The following is a 26,829-nucleotide window of genomic DNA, read 5'->3' on the forward strand; positions in this document are numbered from 1 at the left end:
AAAAGCAAAAATAAACAAAAGGGACCTAATTAAACTTGTAAGCTTCTGCACAGCAAAGGAAACAATAAACAAAATGAAAAGACAACCCACAGAATGGGAGAAGATATTTGCAAACATTGCAGCTGAGAAGGGCTTCATTTCCAGAATATTCAAACAGCTCATACAGCTCAATTTCAAAAAACAAGCATCCCAGTCAAAAAATGGGCAGGAGACCTGAACAGACATCTCTCCAGCAAAGACATACCAGTGGCCAGCAGGCACACGAAAAGAAACGCAAATTAAAACTACAGTGAGGTTTCACCTCACATAGGTCAGAGTGGCCATCATTAAGTCCACAAACTAAATGCTGGAGAAGGTGTGGAGAAAAGGGAACCAACCCTCCTATACTGTTGGTGGGAATGCAGTTTGGTGCAGCCGTTGTGGAAAACTGTACGGAGATTCCTCAGAAGGCTGAAAATAGACTTAACCCTATGATCCAGCAATCCCACTCCTGGGCATATATAGCCAGAGGGAACTCCAATTGAAAAAGACACATGCACCCCAATGTTCATAGCAGCACTGTTTACAATAGCCAAGACATGGAAGCAACCTAAGTGTCCATCGACAGATGACTGTATGAAGAAGATGTGGTATGTTTATACAATGGAATACTACTCAGCCATAAAAAAGAATAATGCCATTTGTAGCAACGTGGATGGACCTAGAGATTATCACACTAAGTGAACTAAGTCAGAGAGAAAGACAAATTTTTGATACCACTTATATGTGGAATCTAAAAAAATGACACAAATAAACTTATTTGCGAAATGGAAAAAGACTCACAGACGTAGAAAATTGTTGGTTACCGGGTTGAGGGGAAAGGAGAGTGATAAATTGGGAATTTGGAATTAGTGGATACACATGCTACTGTAAATAAAATAAACAAGGACCTACTATGTGCAGCACAGTAAGTACACTTAGTGTCTCATAGTAACCTGGAGTAGAAAATGTATCTGTAAGCAGAAATCCAGGTAGCTGGGTTGGTTATCATTATACAAGTACCAACGTAAATAATCTTTAAAAAGGCAGCATGGCCCCATAGCAGGAAGACCCCTAACGCCCAGAAGGAGGCAGGCTGACCCCAGGCCGGGGCAGGAGCGCGAGGTGAGCCTGGACCCCTGGGGAAAGGAGGCAGGCTGACCCCAGGCCGAGGCAGGAGCGCAAGGTGAGCCTGGACTCCCAGGGAGGGGCTCACTTCTTGTGGTGGTGCCTCGGCCTGTGGGTGGCCTGTTGTCAGGACGGACTGGAGGGCACCGGTGTGGGGGATGCTGCCCAGGGGTCCTGGTGGCCAGCGGAGTGCGTGCTTGTGAGTGCCATGGGACCAGAACCAGCCCCCACCCCAGGCACGGCAGGAGGCAGCAGACCACACTTGTCTTCTGGAGGAGGCTTCCTAGCAGATCGCTGCTGCTGAGGCTGCGGCTGAGGGCCAGGTTTCTAACTAAACCTGCATCTCAGGCCCCCAGCCTCCAGAGACCCCAGAGGGTGGGTGCTCCAGAGTGCCAGGGGGCACCCCTGGGTGGCCTGACTGTGGTAGCAGGAGGGACTTCAGTTCCTGGGTCCCTGGGGCCTGTGGAGTGTGGAGGGCTGGTTTAGGGCCGTCCTGCGAGCTTGGGCCAAGGGCAGGGCTCAGGTTGGGCCTGTGGAGTTGCTCTCCCCGGACAGGGGCTGTGGGCATCTTCTCACACTCCCCAGGCCAGGCTCCGTCTGTGACCACCACTTGGACTCCTGCCGGGGCAGGGGGTGGGCTGCAGAGGCAGCTGGTGAGAGCTCAGATGCGCCTGCAAAACCTCGCACGTGTCTGAATTGAGATCTGGTTCTAAAACGGGGATGTGGCCTTTTGTTGGTTTTGTGAGGGGGAGGTAATTGGGTTTGTTTGTTTGTTTATGTTTGGAGGAGGTGCCGGGGATTGAACCCGAGACCTTGTGCATGCTAAGCACGTGCTCGACGCTGAGCCATACTCTCCTGCCGGATGTTGTGTTCTTGAGGGAAAGATAGGGAAGGCCTCTTGTCCTCAGACAAGGGTGATCCCCACTCAGTCTTCCGTTTTCCTTTCCGCCGATTCCACTTTTCTTCTCTCTTGCTCCTCCCTGTCCCCATCCAGAGTCCATCTGCTTACCTCCTGCCCCAACTTGAACTTCATATGACTAAGAGGAAATGGGTCCCACTTGTTTATCATTTTCTTAAAGCATTCCACTATAGAATCGTCCTAATTATCAAAAAGAAGGATGCAGAGGAGGCTCCAGGAGCACGTCATGACATCGCTCTGGAGGTCTGTTTCCTTCCGCTCGCGGAGTGTCGGCAAGCATCTGACCTCTAGCGCCCCTGACGCACTGTGCCTGTGTCCACCGCAGACCGAGCCAAGAGGAGGAAGCTGAGGGAGGAGAGGGCCTGGCTGCTGGCCCAGGGGAAGGCGCTGCCACCGGAGCTGTCCCACCTGGACCCCCCGTCCCCGCTGCGGGAGGAGAAGAAGGCTGAAGACCTGTGAGTGTGTGTCCTAGCCCAGGCCCCACGGCAGTCCCCGCGGGCGCTGCCCTGTGCTCGTTCTGCCTCTGTTCTTTCGGGAGTGTATTCTTCACCCTTTTTAGATCTTATATTTCTTTAGATTCTGTTAGATTTAAAAATACTGATTTGAGTGAAATAAAACCTGGGAAAGGATGTGCTAGTGAGTAACTAACTTTCTAGAGTCATAAGTCAGTTCGAATCATCATGGTCAAGCATCATTCTGTAGATGCGGAAAATGATTTCCCCTTTGTGCTAAAGCGTGCGCACCCTTCCCTTTGTAATCACTTCCTGGAGTGTCCTCAGTGCTGCAGGCTTGCCTTAGAAGATTTACGGGGGCTGTTCTGGTCTCAGTGCAGTGAGCCATGTCTGCTTGAGCTGAGAGAAACTAAGGCGAGGAGGTGGTCTCGGGTCTGCTAAGCCCTTGTTCTCTGATTACAGCTTTGAGCTGGACGACGAGTTCACGGCCATGTACAAAGGTCAGTTCCTGCGCTCAGCTGCTGTGCTTCTGGTGCTGTGTCCCCGGGAGTGTGAACTAAGCTCTCCTCTTGGCCCTTAGTCCTAGACGTGGTGAAGGCACACAAGGATTCCTGGCCCTTTTTGGAACCTGTGGATGAGTCGTACGCCCCGAACTATTACCAGATTATTAAGGTAGAGGCTGTACTTCAGTCGTGCCTGCTGTGGAGTGCATGTCTCTGGTGGTTGCTGCTGTGTTTGTATCACTCAGGGATCAGAGCTGCCGGATATATTTGAGCAGCCCTTTTTTTTTTTTTTAACTTTTGAAAAAATTTTAAATTTTTTGGGAGAAGGAGGTAATTAGGTTCGTCTGTTCATTTATTACTTTTGGTGGAGGTGCTGGAGATTGAGGCAGGGACCTGTGTGTGCTAGGCACACACTCCACCCCTGAGCAGCTCTTAACGGTGTGGTTTCTCTGTCTCATGAGGACTCCGAGATGTTTTTTCCAGCGTCTGGTAAAGAAATGTGTCCTGTTTTAGGTCCCCATGGATATTTCAAGCATGGAGAAGAAACTGAACGGAGGTTTATACTGTACCAAGGAGGAATTTGTAAATGACATGAAAACTATGTTCAGGAACTGCCGAAAATATAACGGGGACAGTAGTGGTAAGTGGAAAGGGGGTGATCTCCAGATCTTGTACCATTAGGACCAAGAATAAAATGCCTTCTTTTGTAGAAGTACACACTTTAGGGATTCAGACCTTTCTTTGGGACCGCAGAGAGCATGTGTAGTAAAGCCCTGGGGGCGGCTGGACCAGGCCCTCTCCTGCCTCCGTGACAAGAGACGGCTCCCAGGGCCCAGGTTCTCGTGTCCTTGAGATGGCCTGGCTCTGGTGGTTCTGTCTCCATCTTCAGTCGTGTTCAGAACCGCAGAGCAGCTGTCTGATGACAGCCTGTGCTGCCCCAGGGGCAGGAGTGGGCGCTGTCACACACTAGCCCCTGGCGCCCTCGTTTCTTTCCTGGGCAGATTCTGTGATTGTGCCTAGTGTCTGCAGGTGAGCCTTGCAGAGGTCAATTTGTACTGGTTTGGGGTGAGAGTCCTGGAGCCAGTGCCTTGGCCACACGGCCTGGAGCCTCTTACACAGAAACCGTGTCCCCGGCTGGTGTCTGGCTCCGCCGCATGTTTCCCCGGGGGCTTCCTGTCATTTGCTGGCAGGTGGGCTGTCTCTGGGGGCTGCGAGCTGTGTCCTTGCGTCCCTGTAGAGTACACCAAGATGTCGGATAACCTGGAGCGGTGCTTCCACCGGGCGATGGCGAAGCATTTTCCTGGCGACGACGGGGACACGGACGAGGAGTTCTGGATCCGTGAGGATGAGAAGCGAGAGAAGAGGCGGGGCCGGGCGGGGCGGGGCGGCGGCCACGCCTGCACCCGCTCCCGGGACCCAGAGGGGCCCAGCAGGAGACAGCAGCCCATGGAGAATGGGGGCAAGTCGCTGCCCCCCGGCCGCCGAGCCCCTTCTGCACAGCCCCCTCGGGAGGGGGGCGTGTCTCGGCCCCTGCACTGCAGTGGGGGGCCTGGCCAGGCCCCCGCTCTGAGCCAGACGGTAAACAGCCGCTCCTGGGAGGTCAGGGTTGGGGGCGGAACAGCCTTCCCCGCTGGCCCCTCTTCCAAAATGGTTTTCCTGCATGTCAGTGATCTCTTCTCCCCCATCTGTTCCTCACTGGTTCTCCTTTATTTTAAACCCTTCTTTCTCTCACTCGTTTGAACCTCACATTCTCAATGTGGGCAAAAATTTGAATTAAAAAACTCACTCCTTTTGAAAGTAAAAGGCACGTAGGTGCACACAGTACATGAAGTTTCCTGGTGGAAGCAGCTGGGGAAGCCCTGTGTGAGGAGGCTCTGGGGTGGGGGGCAGTGGAGGGATGCACCGCCCTGAGGGCACCTGCTCCAGGCTGCTGGGTGTGGGTGCCTTCTTCCTCCGGACGTGAGGGACGTGCTTTCTCTCTTCTCCTTGCCCTTCCTCAACGCCCTCCAGAGGCCTGCAGTGCAGGGGGCTTTTTGCCCTCTGCGAGGGTCGGAGCTTCCCGCCGTGCGTGTCTCCTCTGGAGCCCCAGAGCTGCGCCCCGGAGGGCCTGGGCAGCAGCATCCGCCTTTAGCAGTGCAGGTAAGCAGGCCGCTGAGAGGCGCAGGTGCCGGGGTGAGTTCCAGAACTCATCATTTCCTCTTGCCTTGGGGTCAGCACGTCACGGGATCTGCCTTGTTCTGCGGGTCTGGTGAGCTCTGCTGTCTTCTCTCTCCTCATTCCCAGCCTCCAGCTGGAATTAACCACCAACGAGGACCCGGGCGAGGCATCCCAGACGAGAAGCCCATGTGCGGGGCGCTGGGGCACCTCGCCGACGTGGGACCACCTCCTGGACCCCTGCAGCTCAGGCAGATGAGCGGCCCCAGTCAGGATGGAAACGTGTATCCCGCCGCTCATTTCCAGCCAGGATTTATTCCTCCCAGGCACGGTGGGGCCCCGGCCCGGCCCCCAGACTTCCCTGAGAGCTCGGAAATGCCTCCTAGCCACATGTACCAGTCGTACAAGTACCTCAATCGAGTGCACTCTGCTGTCTGGAACGGGAACCACGGTGCTACAAACCCAGGACCCCTGGGGCCAGATGAGAAGCCCCCCATGGGGCCAGGACCCTCTCACCCGCCTCGCACTCTTGGGCACATGATGGACCCCCCCGTGATGAGACCACCCCTCCCCCCAAACCAGTGGCCTGACCACTCAGGCTTCCTACCTCATGGAGTCCCTTCTCCGGGGTTCCTGCGACCACCCTGTAAAGCTGGTGGACATCGGTTGCAGCCACCTCCATCCCCAGCACCAGGGTCTCTGTTTGGAGCCCCCGCCCAGGCCATGCGGGGGGTGCAGGGCGGGGACTCCATGATGGACAGCCCGGAGATGCTCGCCATGCAGCAGCTGTCCTCCCGTGTGTGCCCGCCAGGCGTGCCTTACCGCTCCCGCCAGCCTGGCCCCCCGCCTCTGCCTGGCCCTTTCACACAGCTTGCTCACTCGGCCCCCAGGCCTGCCCTGGGGGGCCCTGGGAGGATGCAGGACAGCAGCGGAACACAGGAGCCTGAGGACGGCCGAGGTAATCCCCAGCTCCCTCCATCCGACCCCTGGCTCCCCAAGCTGTCAGTTCACACAGAACTCCAGGTAGCTTGTGGGCTGGCCTCCAGCCTCGCTGTCCTCAACTCCGTGGGGCTGAGCCAGTCGTGGCCCAGAAGGCTTTCTGGCGACGATCATGTGGGTGGTGCTCAGGCACTCTGTGAGACTTTAACCTGTAACTCGCTTAATTCTCAGAACAAGCCTTTGCGGGAACAATTTTTATTATCCTTATTTTTACAGATGGAAAATCGAAGGCACAAAGGCAGTAGGTTATTTGCCTTCATCTAGCTCCAAACTGGTGGAGCTGAGGTTTGAACCAGACACTCGGGCCCTGGCGTCCTTGCCGCAGCCATGTGTCATCCAGCGGCACCTAAAATTACTGTCCTGAGCGTTCCCACTGTGAGAGGCGTCCACAGTGCTCTCCGTGAGGTCCAGTTCTTCCATCTCGTCCACCCCACGGGGGCGTCTGTGCCCACTGAGTCAGGACAGTGAGCGCTGGCACATCTCGCGGGAATGTGTTGGAGGTGCCATCGAGGGGGGTGGACCTCAGGCTGCGGGAGAAGGATGACAGGGCCCCTCTGTGGTGGAGGCTTATTTCTGAGATAGACGTCCAGCCTGTGTTGCCTATATCGGTGAGGCGGGGTGGCTGGGCCTTCTGCAGGACGCGGTGACGGCTCCCTGTGAGATTTCAGCGCTGCTTCCAAGCAGAGGCCCCCTCTGGACTTTCCAGTGATGATTTCAGGCAAGTCTGGGGTTTAGAGCTTCAGGGGAAGAGCCCCACGGCGAAGCCTTGGCGCGTTCACGTTGGCCGAGGAAAAGCACACACCTGACTTTCAGTGGACAGCCTGTGCCTTTGACCTTTGAGCAGCTTTGCCCGTCAGCACCTGGGGCTCAGGTTGATCTTCAGTGTCGTGAATTTTCTCTTTTTGGGTATTATTCATTCTGTAGGTTTTTTGTTTTAAATGGAAGCACAGTCAGTTTACAGTATTGTTAGTTTTTGGTAGAGAGCATAGTGGTTCAGTTGTATCATACGTTTGTGCTCTGCCGCGCTGTCATTGTAGGCTCTTGCAAGGTACTGCGTGTCGCTCCCCGTGCTGTATACGCGTGGGGTTTTGTCTGCACGATGACTGTAGTGCTGCGTGTTGTGCTTAGTAGTTGGTATCCCATTGTGCATTCTTGATTTTCCTCTTAAGCTTTGACCAGGGTCGTTTTTAACCCTACCTGGCCAACAGCTCCCTCCTTGAGACGGGTGAATGCAGTAGCACAGTGCAGAATTCCGAGCTTGTCATCAAGCCCTTGAGCCTAGTAATTTGTGCGCTGAGTTCTTGTAATATGTGGGAGGTGCCTTTTGAGTTCTTGCTGTAGGCATCCAAAGTGAGTATTTTCATTCACTCAGCACTGACTGACTTGAGTCCCCATTTTGTGCAAGCACTAAGCATGATGGAAATCAGAACCAGGTCCCTGCTCCCTTGGGGCTGGTGTCCTCACTCGCAGAGCCGGGGACTGGCCTTCCCCGCGTGTCCGCCGTGCCCTGGTCCTTCTCAGTGTGGCAGGCAGCGCTTCCCAGGCAGGCCTGTGCCTCCAGCACCCTGTGTCACGTGCACCCCCTTGGGGCCATGGGCTCGGGTCCGGGAAGGATGTTGCCGCTCCTTGGCAGACTTTACAGGGGCTGCAGGCGTCCCCCTCGTCCTGTGAGGGAGTGTGTCAGGGTCACCCTGCGTGCACAACATCTGACCACCTGTCTGTCGTGTGCTGTCATTTCGGCTCCTGAATTGCGGTTTTGTCTGGTTTTTCTTGCAGCAGACCCCTTGCCTGGGCTGGAGGAGAAACCAGCGAGCGTCGGTGCTTTGGAGGGGGTGTTCCTCAAACAGCTACCTCACCCCACACCCCCCCTGCAGACCGACTGTGCCCGGCGGAGCTCACCCCGGGGAAGGGACTCGGAGGCCCCCGAGCTCAGAGGCGAGCTGGGGGAGCCTGGAGGCAGCTGTAAAGGGAGCACGGGCAGGAACACCTGGCCATCGGGGGGCAGCTTCGCCAGCCCCGCTGCCCCAGGCTGCACCCTGGCCGACCGGGGGTCACTGCCCGAAAACGGAGTGAGGGTGGAAGCCTCGCCATGCGGGTCAGAGGGCAAGGGCCTTCGTGGAGGTGCTTCAGAAGAGCCTCTCTGCCCCAGGGGCCGGGCACTGAAGGAGGCTGTGCCGCCCGGTGCAGACCCCGCCTGCTCCCCGCTGTACGTGCCCGGCCTGGAGTACCCCAGCTCAGCCGCGCGATACCACATCAGCCCCGGCCTGCAGGCTTTGGGCCCTGTGATGGGGGGCAAGCCCCCCGCCCCGCCCCCTCAGCCTTTCCCCCCTCGCGCGTTCCAGTCTCACGACCCTCATTCTGGAGTCTTTCCCCGGTACCGCCCCCACCAGGCGCTGAGGTTCCCCTACCAGCCTGCGCCACAGCCCTCCTACCGCCACTACCCGCGTACCTACTACTCCTGCCCACAGGGCCTCCACGACTGGCAGAGACCCCTCCCCGCCCCAGGAAGCCCGAGCGGGGCCCTCTTCTCGGATAAGAGCGCCGCGGCCGGTCTGCAGGGCTGTGAGGCGCTGAGCGCTGCCTTAACCCCCCCGACCCGCGTGCACGCGGTGGCTGCCAAGACGGCCCCGGCTGAGGGGCAGAACCCTGGCCCCGAGGAGGAGAAGCCGGATGAGTCTGTGGAGAGGCCCGAGAGTCCCAAAGAGTTCTTAGACCTGGACAACCACAACGCGGCTGCCAAGCGACAGGGTTCACTGTCAGCCGGCGAGTATCTTTACGGAACGCCCGCTCCAGCACTGAGCTCGGGCGTGGGGTTCGGCTCGTCCGCTTTCCCACCGCAGGGCGTGATGCTCCAGACGGCACCTCCTTACCTTCCCCCGCGGCCGGCCGGCCATTTCCAGCCCGGCGCCTACTCCTCCCCCGTGGCGCCCCCCCCGCCTCACCACCCGGCGGCTGCCCAGCCCAACGGCCTCCCCCCGGAGTGCCCTGGCTACCGCTGCCCGGAAGAGGGCCTCGGTCGCTTTCAGGCTGCGATGATGGAGCAGATCGGCTCGGGAAGTGGAATGAGGGCGTCTTTCCAGGAAATGTACAGACCGTCTGGGTAAGGGGCCTCAGTGCTGTCTCCCGAGAAAAGGGCAGGTGTTTTCAAGTCAGTAACATACCAAAGCTGGTTGGTGGAGTTGCTCTGTGCTGACGTTCTGAAGCCTAATCGTGGGCTCTAGAGCCTCGGCGCCCCTCCCTGAGCCTCAGCCTTCCCCCAGGCCTGCCGCGTTTAGCGCTGGCCGCGTGTGTGTGTACGTCTCTGAGCATGCTCCGTGTCGTGTCTTGGCCTTGTATTCGAAGCCGGTAGAGAGTGGGTTGCAGACAAGCTGGGTCCCGGGGTCAGGTGTGCCGCTCCCCGGAGCGCGGCCAGGGCAGCAGCCTCGGCTGCCCCTGCTGGGAGTCGTCCTGACATGTTCTCACAGCTGCTGCCTCCTGGGTCCCCATCCAGGGTCACGGCTCACACGTGGTTGTGGCATCTGAGTCGTCTCTTAATGTACACTCTTGGTTTTCCTTTCTTTGGCTTCTCAAAGACTCGAGCCAGTTCTCCCGTGAGAGTGCCCCAGGCCCTGGGTTCTTCTCACTTCCTGTCGAGTCAGGCTAACACCTGGGTTGGACGCGGCTGCGCCACACCTGGAGCATATGTGTCTGCCCCAGTCCTGGTGGTTCCCGGTGCGGGGTAATTAAGGCAGCGTCTGCAGGAGGTTGTCGTGATCCAGGACTTCTCCTTCCTAATCAGCATGTGTCCCTCCAGGATGCAGGTGCACCCGGCGCAGCCACGGCCCTCCTTCCCAAAGACGCCGGCAGCCGCGGTGTCGCAGGAGGAGCTGCCCCCACACAAGCCACCCGCACTCCCTCTTGATCAGGTCAGGGTGATCCATGCTGAGGGCGTCTCTGCATCCTCCACGTGCTTGAGTTCGTGGCTGTTGGTGCAGGAGCTTCCACTGGGTGGTGCTTTAGTCTTGGGGCCCGGGCGGGCGGCGCCCTGGGGAGGGGCATCCTCCATCCCCACCTGTCCCCTCCTCCCTTCCTTGTGGTACCAGCTGTGTGGGGCTGGCCGCACCCTCCTTCTCCCAAGCTGGCTGCCGGCGTTTCTTTGGATTTTGGGTTTGAGTCCCTTGTGCTGCGTCTCCTCTCACCCCCTGCCTGCCCTTGGCATCTTCCTCGCTCCCTGGGAGAGCTGGGGGGCTGGTCCAGGGGCCAGAACACAAGAGCCCAGGCTCGTGTGACCGATGAACTGGTTCTCCCAGACGGAGGGGGTACAGACAGCTCCTTGGTTTCATTCTTAACAGTTAACACGTGTTAATTTTTTTTAATTGCCTCTGTTTTGCTTGCCTCAGAGCTAGTCCAAGGAGGAAGTAACCCCCAAGAAAGGAAACTGCACACGACCAGCATGGAGATCCGGGTCACGGCCCCCCACCTCCGCTCCTGTCCCGGAGCCTGGACACGCCCTCCTCGCTGATGCACCAGCTCTTGAGGACCTGGGCCCATCGTGGAGAACAGATGAGCTGGACCCAGGGTGGCGTTTCCAGGCCCTGAGACTCTGGTTCAGGGAAAACCATTAAACTTGGGGGCGGTGCTTGGGGGCTGCCGTGGGCAGCCACTCTCAGGTATACACTGGGGAAGGGACGCTCGTAGTGGTGACATGTGTGGATCTGGGTCCAGTTTACAGAGTTTTCATGTTGCCTTTAAGATGATTTCTGTTGGTGGTGAATGTATTGTACATAAAGCAGGTGGGGCGGGGTGGGGGGGACATGCAGTCTGACCCGCGAGCACACAGCCCTGCAGGACCCTCCTGTTTACAGTCCTGTCACTGGGGAGCTGGATGGGAGGCAGGGAAGGCCGCTGTGTCAGCTGAGTGGGTGGCTGCAGGGCCCACACCTCCCAGGAGCTCAGGCCAGAGACGGCGGCCCTCTCGCCTGCCCAGGGCCTGGTCTGAGAGCAGAGCTCCTCCTGGCTGGCCGGCTGCCCTGCAGGTAGTTGCAAACCAGCATCAGGGACTGGGATCACTGGAGTGCTTGCTTGTTGGAAGGTGCAATGATGCGTCCCCGTCACAGCCCTGCCCGGCCTGTGGTCTGGAAGGCGTCACCGCTTTCTGGCACGAATCACATTTTGTGGAAGTGACTACTCAGGTTTGTATATGTTTAGTATCAATAAAGAAACTGCACAGTTTTTAATAGGAAAAATTATTCTGTAGATTTAGGAATATTTCGGTATATATAGTTCTTACTCATTTTATGTGAATCATAGTAAAATAAGTCATGGTGATTTAAATAGCTGTCAGGAACAGGTCTTGGAAGTCACTTGTCTGTCTGTGATAGGAGACAGTCTCACAGTATTACTTTATTACAGTTTTAGACACGAAATACACTGGATTCTCCCTGCTTAGCATTCTTTGATTTTAGCTGTGATACCACCAAAGTTAGGCCTCATATGTTTAAAACTTACGAATATCCCACAAAGGAAAAAAAGGAACCGAGGAAGGTGCCCTGAAATGACAGGTTTTGTAAAGATGAGCGTGTTCTAAAGCATGCCTGTGGTTAGTAGAAAAGCCTCCATAAACCTTGATCTGTGCTTGCTTCTTGTATGTTCGGCCGTGGGAGGGGCCAGGAGCACCGCACCGTCCAGGCCCAGCGTCCTGGGTGGAGTGGGAGTGGACTGTGCTTTCAGTAGGAGAAGAAACAAGCCAGGCGCGTGCACCTGTCCGGGCAGAGCCCAGGCCCCGGGCCGTGAGGTGAGGCTGAGGCCGGGCTGAAGGCTGGGACGCCACACACACACACGCGTGGCTTGTCCTCGAGTTAGGTGTGCTGTTGAGTGGAGCGCGCTTGGGGCCGTGCTCTCAGCTGCCCCTAGTCTCGTTAGAGCTGTGTCGCTGCCGCGACGTGGTTCAGGAGGCCGGGGCGCCAGCCAGTCCTTGAGCTGCGGGGGTGCTCGTTCTGCTGCCCATGCGTCTGGCTGGCGGGCCCGAGCCCTGCTCCGGGCCCTAGCGCTCGCCTCACTTGCAGCTGGTTTGGGCGCGGGGCTGCGGGCTCCTCGCTGTCTGGAGCCCAGAGGCCTGGGGCAGGGGTGGGAGGGGGCCACAGTGGTTTCGCCCTTTCCTTCCACCCTGGTGGTGTCTGGCCGCAGTGCGCACACCCTGAGGTGGCCTCGCCCCAGGCGCCCCCCTGCCCCCCCCTTTGCCAGAGAGAAGCTGGGAACGGTGTAGGAGTTGGGGAGCCCTCAGCCTCCTCCCTCCCACGTGTGCGCAGAGGTGAGCACAGCGCCTCCCATCACTGAGCCCGGCTGCGTCCACGTGGGGTCTGGGCACCAAGGCCTCGTCCTGTGGCCGCAGGGCCGGGCCCCTGCTGGTCTGTGAAGGGCAGGCTGCGGCCGCTGTCCCCCGCAGGGCCCTTCTTCTCCCGTGTCCCGCGCAGACGCCCAAGCCGCCTTCCCCCAGGGAGTGACGCTGCTGTGGTTTGCTGTGACAAGAAAGTCGTGTGTGGGGAGGGCTGGGAAGTCCCCTCAGCTGGAAGGACCCTCCTGTTGGGACCACTGCCCCTGTCAGGTGTCCAGGAGGGTTACATTCACGGCTCCCCTTTGGTAGAGTGTTGAGTTAGACACCGTTTCCCTAAGACCCAGAAGTAAAAATCCAGAGACAAGCAGAGCCTTTGGGAAGATTTTTGTCCAGGGCTTTTTCCCCCCCAGAGCCTGTCCATTTGAAAAGTAGCTGTTGGCTGAAGTTCATCGAGATAGATACATTTGGAGAATGAATCGAGACATAATATGCAGGTTCCCCTTCGTTTAACTTTTCCCGTCCCTCCTTTGAAAAGTGAAATTAAAGCCGCTGCGTCCATCTCCCCTTGGGGGGGGTGTGCCTGTTGTTGGCAGGACCTCATTTCCCGGGAGCCCCGGTCCACCCTCTCAGAAGGCCGACTTCCTCTCGCGTTTATTGAAAACCTTCAGACCTCAGCCATCCGGCCCCCAGGCCTGGGCTGTGGGCCTGCCGCCTCGTCGCTCCTGTCAGTTCCTCTGGGTCCAGGACACCCAGCCTCAGCCTGGCCCAGCATTTTTCTTGCTTTTTTTAAGTGGAAGTTCTGATCTACATTTACACAATGCGCTCGAGTCCTGATTGGAAAGTCCTCAGAAAACGTAACCCAGCAGCCCCGAGAAGAGGACAGAGCCTGGTCCAGAGAGTCCGGCCTGCTCGGGGGCCGGGATGCTGGGACCACTCTGTCCTTGGGGCCTGGGCCCTCCCTGCTGTGCCCCGAGTGGGGCTGGCCCTGCCTGTCACCCGGCTGCTCCTCCCCGCGGGGCTTTCCAGTCCTGGGCCGGCAGACGGTGAGCAGGCGTCTACCCCCGTCTCCCTGGGGGCTGAAGGAGAGTTGCCTCAAGCCAGCTGATTGTCTGTGTCGTCGCTGAAGAGGGCGGGTGGGTCCAGGAGCGCGTCCGCTGGGCCCCCTGCCGCAGGGGCCCGTGAGCTTCCCTGGCCGGCACTGGGAGGGGGGCTATTTATTTTTATAGCGTGTATGTTTTGTCTGGTCTGCTGTTTCCCTGTTTCACTGAGAGCCACACTTACCTCAGGAGTTAGTTCGATACTGTGTGTTGGATAATTTTTTTAAAGAACTTTTTAAGAAGCTTTTCGATCCCTGGAGGTCTGTAGATTTATTTCCATATGAACTGGTTATTTTGTATAAAGCACATTCTTATAACAGCACAGCTCTGACACGTGTGTGTTGTGTGTGTCTGTGTCACTTTATCCTCGGGGCGGACTCCTTTCAGGACCCAGGGGTGAACTGGGTCCCTGGTACCATCACCTTGGTTTGGGGGACGGGGGCTGTAGGGAACGGCCCAGCCAGGCCTGTCTCACCCTCCTTGAGCGTCCAGCCCTTGGCGCCGGCACCGTCTCGGACCCCCGGGTTACGCTGGTTGTGGTCTCCCTCCAGATGCTGGACCCGGGCCGCAGGCGAACTGCAGTTGGTGGGAAAACGGTGGAGCCCCTGTGACCACGAGAGGCCAGGGGCAGGGGCTTCCAGCCTCCCAGTGCTCTCCATCCTGCCCAGTTCAGTCCTCACTCCGGGTTCCTGGGAGGGTGTCTGTCATTGGGGGAGAGGGCGTGGACAGAAAGGAGCTTTATCATCAGTCGGCTGTCTTCTGAGACCAAGATTCCTGGGTGGTTTTATCTTCAAATAACTGGCCTTGTCAGTAATGTCTCCCAGTAAAACTTCCACCACAAGTGTCCCAGCTCCGAATCTGTCCTCCACGCAGCTTTATTACCTTCAAGCATCACAGCCTGGAAAATGTGAAAAGCTTGACTCCCGACTGGAATTGCCAGCGGCACCCTCCTGTTGTGGCGAGAATTCCTCACCACACGCTGCCGTGCAGCTCTGTCCCATGGCCGCTCTGTCTCCAGCAGGAACCTAGCTGAGTGCCTGCCCGTAGGGTGCCTCCCTCAGTATCTCCACGGGACCAAAACAAGCTCCTCCCAGAGGCCCGTTTCCCAAGCCCTGGTCAGTGGCTGGTGCTGATCCAGCCCTGTTTTCAGAGCCGCTGTTAAGCCCCCCACCGTGGTTTCCACCCTGACACCAACATCATCCTACCCCCGGGCTGCTTGCTTCAACTTGGAGCGTGCAAAAGCTGCAGGGCAAGGTTTAGGGGAAAGGAAGGGAGCCGGTCACAAGTTGTCGATAAAGGTTACTCTTGAAGTTCCGCAGGAACCTTCCGTCCTCACGCTTGGAAACAACCAGAGGCCATCTCGTTACCATTGTGTGTCTCCAGACAGTCCCTGTGGTTGGGAGGTCCCCTTGGGGCTTGGGGTCCTCGTGTCATAGTCGGCATACTCACTGCACTCACTGAAATGAGGTGCTTCTCACCGTATTAACCAGTTACCCAGTGCCAGGCTCCTGGAGGCGACTTCACCCCAAAGTCTGGAGAGGAGAATGGCCTGCGGCAGACCTCCAGGTGTCCACTGTCCCCTGGCCCTCGGGCGGTCTCCCCCCAGCCTCGTGGTCCTCCCTTGCGCTTTGAAAGGGGGAGCCTGTGCGTCTGTTTTGGTGCCCCCTCTTCCAAGGCTCGCTCCTGGTTTCCTTCGGTGGTTCCGGCAGGAGTCTTCAGTGTGGGTGGACTACATGGTGCTAGCTGAGAGGGCAGCTGGGGAGCCCTGGACCTGGCTGTGTGTGGAAACTGCAACCCCTGCATCCGGGGCATGGGAGTGAGTTCAGGGGCCTTGGGGGGGCCTTGCTTCTAGAACAGCATTGCCTGCTCCTGGAATCTTGGAATTGAACCTCGTTCTGGACAGCTAGTGGCAAGGACGAAATAATCAGTCCAGCCAGTTAGAGCTGGATGTTAATTTTAAAAGCTCTGGAATCGGTCCCTTGGGTTATACCCAAGTCTTTTGCTTTGGGAAGGAGTTGAGTTGGCAGGAAAGCAAGGATCCGTCCCAGCCCCCAGAACTAAGATGAAGCCCGAGTCACCATCCCGTTCTCAGTGTTTATTAAATACCCTGTGTGCCTGGCACTCGGTAGTTACCTGCGGTACCGAAGGAAAAATACAGCTTCGCCTGCAGACTGCGCAATAAAGGGAGCAGAACCGAGCTGAAGGGACGCGGTGCTGGGCTGACAGCCGTCTTCCCTCCTGGTGGTGGACTCCGGGCGGAGGGGGTTGACGGCTGGTTCCCTTCGGTCTCTGCCTAGTTTTCTCTGAGTCCTTATTCTGGCTTGAATCCGTCCCTCCCCTTTCACCCTGCTCCTCACGGGCTGAACTAAAGTGACGAGAATGGAGAAAATTTCACCTCCAGAAACCCGTGCGATGTGAAAGGCCATTACCTACAGACGGCACTGGAGTGCAGGGATGGAACTGGCTTGGAGGGGCCCTGCGTGTCCCCGCCTCTGCACTCCCCGGGAGTCGGGGGTCCTTGTGGTCCCGCGACCCAGTAATGGTTCTGGGTGTCCCCTGAGGGTCGTTAGAAATGCAGATTCTGAATCTGAATCAGAGAGAGATGGGGTCTTGGCGACCTATGTATACCTGGTGGTTCTGATGCAAACGAGTCGGGGGCTGCAGGCCTCAGGTAGGCTGGTCTGACCCAACGACGGTGTCACTGATAAGCTGGGTTCGCCCCACTCTCTGCTGTTGGCTGTGAAGGTTGCTCTGTTCCAGGCCCCGCCCCCAACGCCTGCCTCTGCTTCCCTGTCCCATCATCAGACCGCTGGGCACTCCGGCGTCTTGCTGTCGTGTTGTTTCTGCTGTCTGTCCACCCGTTCACTCCCTGTGGTCTCCCAGAGCTGCTGCTGTGATTTATTCAGCAGACTCTGGTGGCCTTGGGTTTGGCTTTGCAACGCCCTAAGCCTGCAGCTGCCAGCCTAGGCTGCTGGGGCCGACCCCCAGGGGATTTTCTTCGGTCTGGGGTGCAGCCTGGGCGTCAGGACCTTCCCGAATTTCCCTGGTAACTGCCATGCAGTTGCATTGACAGCCACTGCCCAGAACCAGCGCACGGAGGGGGGCTCGTTAGGGTCAGACCCTGGGGCCCCCGTTGGGGTGGGTCCTGAGACCGTCCTCACCGCCCACCCCACCTGCTCCTGAGTGGGGGCTCCTTCCACGGTCCTCCAGCTTCCGTGTGCTTTTCCCAGTCTTTGCCTGTTTTTCTTTTCTGCTGGTAATGTCCCCTCCCCAAGCCCGCCACACCTCCCTCCTCCTGCTCCTCCTTCCCGTGACTGGTGGTCAGTTTACTGCTCAGATGAGACCCTCTCTGCCTGCATCGGACTCTGCAGCAGACTGGCGTCTTTACTGCCGTCCTGCCGTCTGGCCCCTGCCTGCTGGGACCTGCCGCCTGGGCCACTCCCCTTCACAGCCCTCAGGGCCTCCTGGGGCTGCTCTCCCTGGAGGGCTTCCCGGCTCCCTCCCTCCTCCTCCTCCAGCCTTTCATTCTCACCTGTAACCTCAGCTGTCACTCTGCGGCTGGCAACATGTCCCCCTTCAGCTCTGACACCCTTTCCAAACTGTCAACGCTGACCCCCATATGACCTGCTGCTTCTTGTGATTTTGTTTTTAACCCTTCAATTAGCAAACAATTTGCAATTTTATTTCCTACACCTTGTCTGTATGTAAAACGCTTTCTTAACCATTTGATTATAATGTACATTAATGCCATCACCTTCCCCTGCCCTCCAGTGCCTCCCATTCACGTTTAAATGTGATAGACTAGCCTCAGTGCTCACCTCCTTTCCTTTTTTGTGGTGGTAAAGCACACACATTTGGCCACTTGAGCCATTTTTTCAGGTGTGCAATTTGGGTGCATTAAGTCTATTCACATTGTTAGCAGCAACTGCCACCATCCACCTCCAGAAAGTTTTATCCCAAACTGAAACTGTCCCCATCAAACACTTAACTTGCCACCCTCCCCGCCCCTGGTGGCCACTGTTCTCCCTTCTGCCTGGTCCCCACCGCTGCAGGTGGCTCTCGTGGGTGGAACCTACAAGACTGGTCCTTTTGTGTCTGGGTCATGTCACTGAGCAGTGTCCTCACGGTGCATCTGTGTTGTAACGTGTCAGAACCTCCTTCCTTTTGAGTCTGAGTTTCCTCCTTTGTGTTCATCCATCATCCCGTGGGTTGGTCCTTCGTTACTGTGAGCATGGGTGCACGGGCCCTGCTTTCAGCCCCAGGAGTGGGGCTGTTGTGTCGTAAGGTGACTCCGTTTAACTTTTTGAGGGATGCCATGTCTTCCACAGTGGCTGCACCGCCTCAGCCCCACCAGCAGAGCCCCAGGGTCGTTCCCCGCATCCCTGCAGCGGCTCTGACTGTGGTGCGGGCACCCCAGCAGGGGGAGGGAGCTCCTTTCTTGCAGACTCCCACGCCCGCTTTGTTGGCTGCACTTTAAACGCAGGTCATCAGCTGAGCTTGTCTTCCCTCCTGTCTCTTACCTGCCACCCCTGATGCTCCAACTTGGAGTAAACCTGGTACCTGCTGTCCACCCCCCAACTTTAATCAGCAACCAGCCCTGTTGCTTCTCCACAGAAGTCACTTCCGTCCCTTTCCCTCCGCATGCAGGCTCTCCTTTAACCTCTTGCCTGGATTGTTGTAATGCCTCCACCCGTCCCTCGGTGCTGCTGGAAACCTGAACTGTGACCCCCAAGCCCAACCCCACCCCCCACCCCCCACCCAGCAGTCCATTGCCCACCGGGAAAGGGAGGTATCAAGTTCTCTACATCGAAGTGTAAGTCTCATCTCATAGAGGAGGAAGCAGGACCAGGGAAGTTAGATGACTTTTTTAAAGTCAGACAGCCAGTGCGTGGTAACAAGTTCACCCAGTTCAAAAAGCAGCTGAGTGCAAATGGCAAAACCCTCTTTGCGCTGCCTCCTGTGACCCTAGCGACCCCGGGGTATGGTGCCCAGCTTTTCTGCAGATGAAAAGCACTGAGTTAAATAACTTGTCTAAAGTCCCAGTAACTTGGGAGCTGGAATTTAACCTGGGTCCCTGATGCCAAAGCCTGTGCCACGCTGACCCTTGTGGCAAGGTCCCCCTGCGTCGGGACCCACATGGCTGATCGCTCCCCGCCCCCGATGGCCTTCATGATGAGCCACTAGGGAAGCCCAACAGCACCCATGACTCCTCCCTGGAGCCTTTCCACCCCCAAGTTTGCAGCTCAGGTGTAACGACTTTCAAAGCGCAGGGAAGGTGCCAAACCAGCCTGCAGCACCCCCACCCCCTGCCCAGAAGCGCTTGCTAAATGGACAAAGTATCCATCCGTGCAGAGGGGAGCTGCACTCCTGAAAGACAAACCTGCAGCTGGAGGAGTCGGAGCGGGGCCCTGGTTTTCATTTGTCATCCTCCCTGACCTCTGTGCCTCTGCGCGGGTGGTGAGTCTCCCCTTGCCCCCTAAGTTGCCTTGAGCAAATCCCTCCCAGTCTGACTTTAGGTCCCAAGTAACAGACCGCCTGGGGAGGGGGGCCAGGCTCCGTTCAAACCCACCTGTTCCCTGTTCGCAGGTGCAGGAGGGGGAGTCTGGGGACTGAGGATCAGAGGCTGCCTCAGGGAAAGGGCTGCTGTGGGCAGGAAGGGGGGCCGCAGACCAGCCCCCGAGCCAGCACGTCGGGCCGTGGAGACAGGCGGAAGCGCTGGCCGAGCAGGTGAGAGCGTCAAGCCCAGAGTGCGGAGGAAGAGCCTCTTCCGGCAAATAAGCAGCAGCGGGAGGGCCCTCTGCTTCTCAGAGGGTGGGTGGGAGGAAAGGCAGCCCCTCCGGCAGCCAGCTGTTTGGGCACTGCTGGTGTCAGGCTTAGTCCTGGAGGCCTGCAGGAGGCAGTGAGGAAGCGCAGATTTGGGCCCTGCGATGCAGCGTCCAGATGGGGCGCGGGGCGCGGATTTCAGCTGCAGCCCAGGGCTGGGCTGTAACTGGGTGTCACGCAGGACCACGAAAGGCAAGGTTGCAGGGGCCCATGAGGGGAGGCTGGAGCTAGAGAACGACCATCCTTGGCAGGTGGGACGGGAAAGGGTGGCCGTCCGTCCGAGCTGGTGCGGGGCTCAGAGGGGGGTGGGGGGCGGGACCGACTCGGCAGGGCGCAGAAAGGATCCCAGAGACTCAGACCGCGTCTCCACCGTGAGGGAGGGTCCCCCTAGTCCACTGTGGACAAAGGACTTTGTAAAATACAATAAAAATAATTACTAGAAAAATAGGATTTTTAGAAAGACAAAAGCCCACATCTTTTAAGATTCTAAAACATGGAATCACTCAAGTTGCCCTAAAGATTCTAAACGTGGACTCAACTTCTGTAGGGGTCTAGCCCAGCCCAGCAGCGCCAGCTGTAGAAGGAGGCCACACAGTCGGCAGTGGGGTGGCATGGGGACGGAGGGAAAGAGAGGGTCGGGGCTGGGGGCTGAGCTGGGGGCACTCGGGGGTCCTGAGCCAGCGGATGGGAGCCCCCGGGGCAGGCCTGTTCAGGATGGGTGTGTGGAAGGAGGGGGCACTGCCGACAGGATTCTAGGGGCACCAGGGACCCAGGGAAGCCGCTTAGAGGAGGCTGGGGGCCCCAGGAGTTGAGGGGCCACGAGACAGTGGAGGGGGTAACAGAGGGTGCATCACCCCCGGCAGCCCCCCAGGCTGCGGCTCTGAGACACTGAGACCCGGGGCCTCTTTCAAAACGTGATCCTGGGAAGCAGCGCGTTGGGAAATTTGGTGTCGTTTCCCGTGGTTCCTGGACGTTTCTCCTATTTAAGAATCTAAGGAGGAATTGATCCGTGTCTGAGCACGGAGTGTCTGGCTGTCTCCTGGGGAAGCAGACAGGGTGGGTGCCCCCAACCCCGGCTCTGATGCTGGGGGGCAGTCTGCAGTCGTGGGGCGGGGGGTGGGCAGCTCCCGGCTGGTGCCTCGGTGTGTCCCCTCAGCCCTGGACGGTCACGGCGCAGGCCCCCTTCCTTTAGAAAGTTGCCTCCCCGCCAAGCCCTGCTGTGCTCCCCCACCCCTCCCTCCAGTTCCCTGACTCCTAACTGGCCTTTCACCCGAAATTTCCTTCTCTCAGCCCTTTCTTCCAGAATTCGTGTCCTCGGGCCACATTCAACATGGCGTTTTCCTCCTTTAAAGCACCCAGTGTGTTCTCGCCGCCGGACATCAGTGTGGCCTGATACTGCGGGGGCACCCACCCCGGCCCCGCTCCACCCTCCCCGAGCCCCGTGTCCCCGCCCCTTTCTTCTGCCCTGGACCCCAGAGCCCAGGAGGTCTCGGAAGGGCCGAGCGGGCTGGTCCTCCCACCCGGATGCCCAGCGGGCCCTGAGCTACCAACGGGCTTCTGTCCAGCTGCGCGGCTGGGGCCGGGGGCGCCGCGTGCTCGGACGGTCTGTGCGCACGGGCTCGCCGGCTGGTCGAGGTCGGGTCGTGCGAAAACCCGTCATCTCTCACGATGCGAGGTGAGGCGAAGCCGGGCGGGGGGTGGGGGGCGGCGAGCGTGGAGGCCAACAGGCTCTCCCAACCCTGCCCAGTGGCCCCGTCCCAGCCAGGCCAGCGGCCCCCTGTGGGGAAGGGGTCGGGGGTCACCAGGCCCTGGAGTCACAGCGAAGCTCATCCACGGGGCGTGGCCGGGGCTCGCGGGGTGACCGCCGTCTCCGCATCCCCTTGGCCGAGACGCAACTGCAGAAGCAGCGCGGCAGGACACCTCCGGACGGGCGCCCGTGGGCGGGAGGGGCGCGGCCCGCAGGCTTAGGGCGTGGCCGGGGGCGGGGCGGGGCGGGGCTGGGGGCGCGCGGGCACTAGGGGTTGGGACCCCGGGGCCTCCCTCCGCTTCCAGGGCGCGGCAGAGGGCTCCGCGGGCCTGGACGGAGCTGGGAGGGCACGAGGACGGGTTTTGGCGCAAAACCAGCAACTCGCGGGGTCGCGGAAATTCGCTTTCCTCCGTGCGGGGCGCCCAGGGCCTGGCCTGGGGCACCTGGACTCCGTTTCTGTTTCGCGAGCCCCTGTCCTCTGGTCCCTTAGGTGAGGACTGGAGGCACCATCGAGACCCAGAGCAGCCCTGGGCCCCATCCCAGGACGTCTGCGGCCTCACAGTGGGTGCGGGAAGCAAGTGAGCCCCCATCCCACCCCCGACCTTAAGGGCTGCAAGTGTCCTGCTCCAACGGGGGCAAAGAGGGGCAGTGCTGTCCCTGCCCCCTTAAGTGGCCCCACCAATCAGCACGACCATGATTATTATGCCTTGAAAAGTGGACACAAAGCCAGAGTAGTTGGGAGAGAACAGAGATGCTGTTGCCCCTGCAAAGTCATCACCTGTGTGACCCTCAGAGCTGCCAGCAGGACTGGGCTCGCCCTGTGGACACCAATCCCTGTCCCTCATTACTCTTGGGCTTAATCTGGAGAACTGCTCATTTGTGGACAGAGGTGGGCGGCAGGAGTGAGACAGAACCACCTGCAGCAGCTAAAGGAGGGAGCCTGTAAAGGAAGCCAGGCACAGTCGGCGGGAGGGGAAAGGACTTTTCAACACAACAGGCAGAGGAGGCCTCCTTGACACCCCCCCAGGGGCCCCTTATCCCAGAAACGCACTGGCCGTTTACTTGCGGGGGCGGCGGTGAACCTGACCTTCCCCACCCTGGAGAAGACATCAAGCCAGCAGCCAATGCCTGGATGGCAGGTGCGCCATGTCTGTTCTGGAAGGCGGCAGGGATGGGATGGCAAGCGGGCCTCTGCCCACCCGTCTGACATGTGTGGACGTGGACACAAATGGCCGAGGGCTAGTGTGTGTTTGGCAGATGGAAGTGAAGGGAGAAAGTGAGCTGCTGTAATTTGGAAGTTCTAGACAGACAGGTGGTAGAGAAGACGCAGACACACAGTCATCAACCACTGATGACTTTTCCTTTCAGTGTCATTGAGCCCTAGCGGACACACGGTGCTCTGTAAGCTTAAGGTGGACAGCCTGACGCCCGGGATCCATACGCTGCAGCAACCACAGTAAGTCTGGCTGACATCCATCATCTCATATGGTTAAACAGTGCTTTCCTTGTGATGAGAACTTTTAGAAGCTACTCTCGCAACTTTCAAATATTCAGCATTTTTTTTTCAGTGGATTATGATTCACTGTTGTCACCATGCTGTACATCACATCGCTGGGACTTTCATACCTTTTAGCTTTATAAGTTTGTACCCTTTGACCCCCTGCACCCAATTCACTCACTTCCTGCCTCCTGCCTCTGGGAACCACAAATCGGTCTCTTTTTCTGAGTTTGGGTTTTAAGATTCCACATGTAAGTGAAATGACACAGCATTTGTCTCTGAATTATCTCACTTAGTATAAGGCCCATCCAAGTGGCTGCAAATGACAGCATTTCCTTCTTTTTTATGGCTGAGTAATGTTCCCTTGTATGTACCACATCTCCTTTATCCCTTCATCCATCCACAGACACATCGGTTGCTTCGCTATACCGGCTATTATAAATAATGCTGCGATGAACACAGGTGTGTGAAAATCTTTTTGAATTACCATTTTTGTTTTCTTTGGAAAAACACCCAGTTTACATTCCCTAGAACTGTGCACAAGGGTCCCCTTTTCTCCATGTCCTCACCAACACTTATTTGTTGTCTTTTTTCTGGCAGGTGTGAGGTGGTACCTCACTATGGTTTTCATTTGATTTCCCCAGTGATTATTTTGAGCATCTGTTTGTGTGTCTGTTGGTCATTTGAATATCTAATCTGAAAAATGTCACTCAGGTCCTTTGCCCACTTTTAAATTGGATTATTTGGGGGATTTTTTGCTATTGAGTTGCCTGAGTTCTTTGCATATTTTGGATACTTGCTCCTCATCAGACAGGTGCAATTATGTCCCCCCCGCCACATAGCTGCCTTTTCATTTTGTCGAGGTTTATGTGGGATGACGCCCCCACGTGTTTCTTTGTGCTTCTGTTGCCTGTGCTTTCGGTGACCAATATTAAGGAAATTTTCTCCGTTTTCTTCTAGAAGTTTTATGATTTCAGGTCTTGCATTTAAGTCTTTAATCCATTTTGAGTTAGTTTCGTGCATGGTGCAAGATAGGGGTTGTTTCATTCTTTTACACGTGAATGTGTGGTTTTCCCAGCACTGTTTATTGAAGGGACTGTCATTTCTCCATTAAGTATCCTGACTCCCTTGACTGCAAATGCAGCGGTTGGTTGGTTTCTGGGCTCTGGATTCTGTTCTGTTGATCTGTGTCTGTTCTTATGCTGATGATTTTAAAGCCATCACCTCTGGACCCTCTCTGGTTCTCTCCCCGCTTCCCACTGCCCTCCTGACATTTCTCAAGGGATCAGGAAGGATTGAATCCCTGCAGTGGGTTATTTCATCATCCTGGTCTCAAACTCCCTGGCAGCTTGTTCTAAATTTAGTCTCCTATCTTCAAGGAGACTGTGCCTAAGGGCCAAGGGATCACCCATCCAGCTGGGTGGGTGGCAGCCAATGCCCCAACTCCCAAGGGCGGGTAGCCAGGCCAGGGCGGGGGCAGCAGGGTGGGTGTGTGACTGAAGGAGCCACCCTTGCCCACAGGACACGGAAGCTGAAGCTGGAGACACGGGTGGGATGTGGAGCTGGGATGTGCCAGGTGGGGTCACCTGTCCCATGGAAATGCTCGATTCAGCTGCAGGATGCTGGGTCCCTGGGTGAGGCCGATCCCCCCTGCACGTGGGGTCAGGATACGTTTCCCAGTGTTCACACCCATTTGCTAGCCTGTGCCCCAGCCTCCCAGGTCAGTAGAGACTTCCAGGTTCCCATTCCGGATTTTAGCAAGTAGCAGGAGTCTCATTTAGGAGGGACAGAGGGTCCCCAGTACCTGTACCCCTCCCTTGGCATTTAGTCTTGGTTTTCTCATGATTTTGAGAAATGCCAACACCTGCTCAAGATCATATCCGTTGACAGGAGTTACATTTTGCTACCAAAGCCGGCCTTTTGTGGGAAGGCCCTCAAAGGGAGAAAAGTTTGGCCCTTTTCTAAATCCGGGTCCTCTCAAAGACACAGTGGTCTATCCCGTGGAAGGAGGCCCGCCTGGTGGGGGCACAGGGGGTGTCTCCCCAGGGAGAGGCACAGGCCGGCGAGATGGGCTTGACACAGGACCTGGCAGGGTCCCCAGTAAGTGTGTGTCTCCCCGCAAACCAGCTGAGACACACGAGGTTCTGGAATTCCCCGGAGTTCCACGCCGGGTCAGACCAGCCTGAAGCAGACAAAACTGCAGACAGAATGAAGTCCTGTAATGTTGTGTCTGCTCCTGGACAGAAGCCTCAGTTTTCCTAAACACTCAGAAAGAATAAAAGGCCACGGATGAACGAGTAAATCACGGCCACACAGAGCTGACCATGTGAAGGTAACGTCTGGTGACTGACTACATCCTTGAGGCTGATCGTTTGAGACCGGCACCTCAATTTCTAAAGATGGGAAAAGAAGTAGTAACCAGCTTCTCAGTATGAAATGCTGCTCTGCTGGACACCAGACAAAACTGGGGCAGGAAACAGCTTCCTTTTAGGACCCATGACCTAGGCAAAGCACCTCAAACGTCGAGAACGAAGAAACCAGGCACACAACTCCAGTGCAGTGAGGCCGCAGTCACCAAGGGGCCGGCAGCATTCGAGACGCTTGTGCTCAGTCCTCAGGAAGAAATTCCGTTCTGCTTCTTAGATGTTTAACTCACCAAACCACGGGCTCTGAGTTACTCCACTAAAAAAGACTGACACTGAAAGAATGGAAGTCTATAAAATGGGACGTGTTCCCCTAATCTTAGAATCCAAGAGAAAGGAGGCCCCCACTTAAGTCAGAAGAGTTTTTGAAAAACAAGTTGTAAATTAGCCTGGTTTATAAATTTGCCTGGTTTATAAATTAGGCAGAAGGTATATGGGATATGGGAGTCCCATGTCCCAAAGTGCAGGCAGGTTTAGAGGTGGCTGAGGACTGGGAGACAGGTGGAAACACAGCTTTAACAGGACAGGGAATTGGGGTGGGGGTACCCGGAGCTCCCTGCAGAGACTGAGCGGCAGGCAGAGCTGTCCCTGGGAAGCACCCTGCACAACAGGACAACTTCCTCGGATGATCCTCGCAATTTCTGGGAGAGGTGCCAGCCCGGCCCGAGCTTCCCCCCGAGGATCTGGGGGTCTGCCTGCCATCTCCCCAGCCCTGGCCTCCAGGTCCTACAGTACCGGCTCTGCTCCCTCCTGCAAGTGCTGTGAGGAGGGCCTGGCAGGGCTACACGAGGGTCTGGGAGCCACGCTCCTCAGGTCTCCTGCCCAGCTCAGAGGCAGAGGCCCAGTGGACAGGGAGAGGGAACCATCAGGGCCCAGGGGGGTGGTGCTCACCCACGTGCGCACTGGGTGTCCTGTGGCCCAGATGCACCTACGAAGCCCACTGACAAAGGCCCAAGGACCATTTTTAAGTAAAGAGCTGGCAGACCCTCAGCTTTCTTTGCTACTTGGCCAAAACCCTTGGTTGGTCAGAAGCGCCCAGGCCAGGGGCTGGTTTTCTCCCGTAAGTGGGGCAGCCTGCCCATCCACTGGGGCATAGCATTTCCTGGTCTGAGTCTGTGTTCAGCTCCCCGGGGTGCTGCAGGCAGAGTGCTGGGCAGAGGAGGGCAGACAAGTCCTTCTCCCTCCTGCCTCGACCCACAGGGGAGCTGCCCTCCCGCACACACTCCTTTCCCATTGTGACTTCCCACTGCTCCCCAGACTGAGCCACCTGGAAGGCTGTCCCCGGCTCATGCCTTTGCGCCCGGCTGTACCACGAGCCCCACAGCAGCTGTCACAGTGACACCCTGATGTAAGTGTGCTGGAGACGGGGGGGGATCTGGGGTGGGCTTGCCTTACAAGTGAGGTGTGTGTGCAGCTGTCCTCAGGGTGAACAGTGATTCTGCACTTTGGACCTGAAGACCAGGTAGGGTCACAACTGCGGCCCCTGCACAAACTCAGCCAAGGGCGCCTGTTACCCCTACAAGCGCTCTGGCTTCTTGGTGCCTCCTGTCCCCCAGCAGGGTCTGGGCTCAGCTGTAAGCAACTGCTGCCATCTTTGACTCTGCAGCAGGAGGCGCGAGCTACTCGACCTGAGCAGACAGCCTGTCTCGGGCAGCACCTCCTCTGGCCACACGCAGCTGGGACCCGGCCAGCGCCTGTCACCTGAGGAGCCGCCACGGTATAAAGGGGCCAGAGAGGAAAAGGCCTCCCATTACA

The 26,829-nt window shown here is 57.4% G+C and overlaps 1 protein-coding gene and 1 long non-coding RNA gene across 4 annotated transcripts in view; one reads left to right on the forward strand and one right to left on the reverse strand.

The window, feature by feature from the left end:
- Nucleotides 1-13,905, forward strand: part of CECR2 (CECR2 histone acetyl-lysine reader) — a 103,753-nt gene extending 89,848 nt beyond the window's left edge. For both annotated transcript variants that reach the window (XM_072954701.1, XM_072954702.1), the window contains exons 9-18: nucleotides 2,391-2,520; nucleotides 2,980-3,017; nucleotides 3,098-3,189; nucleotides 3,534-3,660; nucleotides 4,258-4,598; nucleotides 5,031-5,159; nucleotides 5,304-6,132; nucleotides 7,950-9,273; nucleotides 9,967-10,078; nucleotides 10,553-13,905. In XM_072954701.1, the coding sequence (XP_072810802.1) occupies nucleotides 2,391-2,520; nucleotides 2,980-3,017; nucleotides 3,098-3,189; nucleotides 3,534-3,660; nucleotides 4,258-4,598; nucleotides 5,031-5,159; nucleotides 5,304-6,132; nucleotides 7,950-9,273; nucleotides 9,967-10,078; nucleotides 10,553-10,558 (3,128 nt within the window). In that variant the 3' untranslated portion in view covers nucleotides 10,559-13,905. The remainder of the gene's footprint in view (nucleotides 1-2,390; nucleotides 2,521-2,979; nucleotides 3,018-3,097; nucleotides 3,190-3,533; nucleotides 3,661-4,257; nucleotides 4,599-5,030; nucleotides 5,160-5,303; nucleotides 6,133-7,949; nucleotides 9,274-9,966; nucleotides 10,079-10,552) is intronic.
- A 5,977-nt stretch (nucleotides 13,906-19,882) lies between these two features.
- Nucleotides 19,883-21,343, reverse strand: LOC140691335 (uncharacterized). 2 transcript variants are annotated; one of them, XR_012066951.1, is made up of 2 exons: nucleotides 20,954-21,343; nucleotides 19,883-20,397 (listed from the first exon to the last, which is right to left on the reverse strand). It is a non-coding gene; the product is annotated as an uncharacterized lncRNA (long non-coding RNA). The 2 variants fall into 2 exon arrangements; XR_012066952.1 differs by lacking the exon at nucleotides 20,954-21,343 and adding an exon at nucleotides 20,677-20,812.
- Nucleotides 21,344-26,829: the final 5,486 nt, after the last annotated feature.

Source organism: Vicugna pacos, chromosome 34, assembly GCF_048564905.1.
Source record: "Vicugna pacos chromosome 34, VicPac4, whole genome shotgun sequence".
Taxonomy (NCBI): domain Eukaryota; kingdom Metazoa; phylum Chordata; class Mammalia; order Artiodactyla; family Camelidae; genus Vicugna; species Vicugna pacos.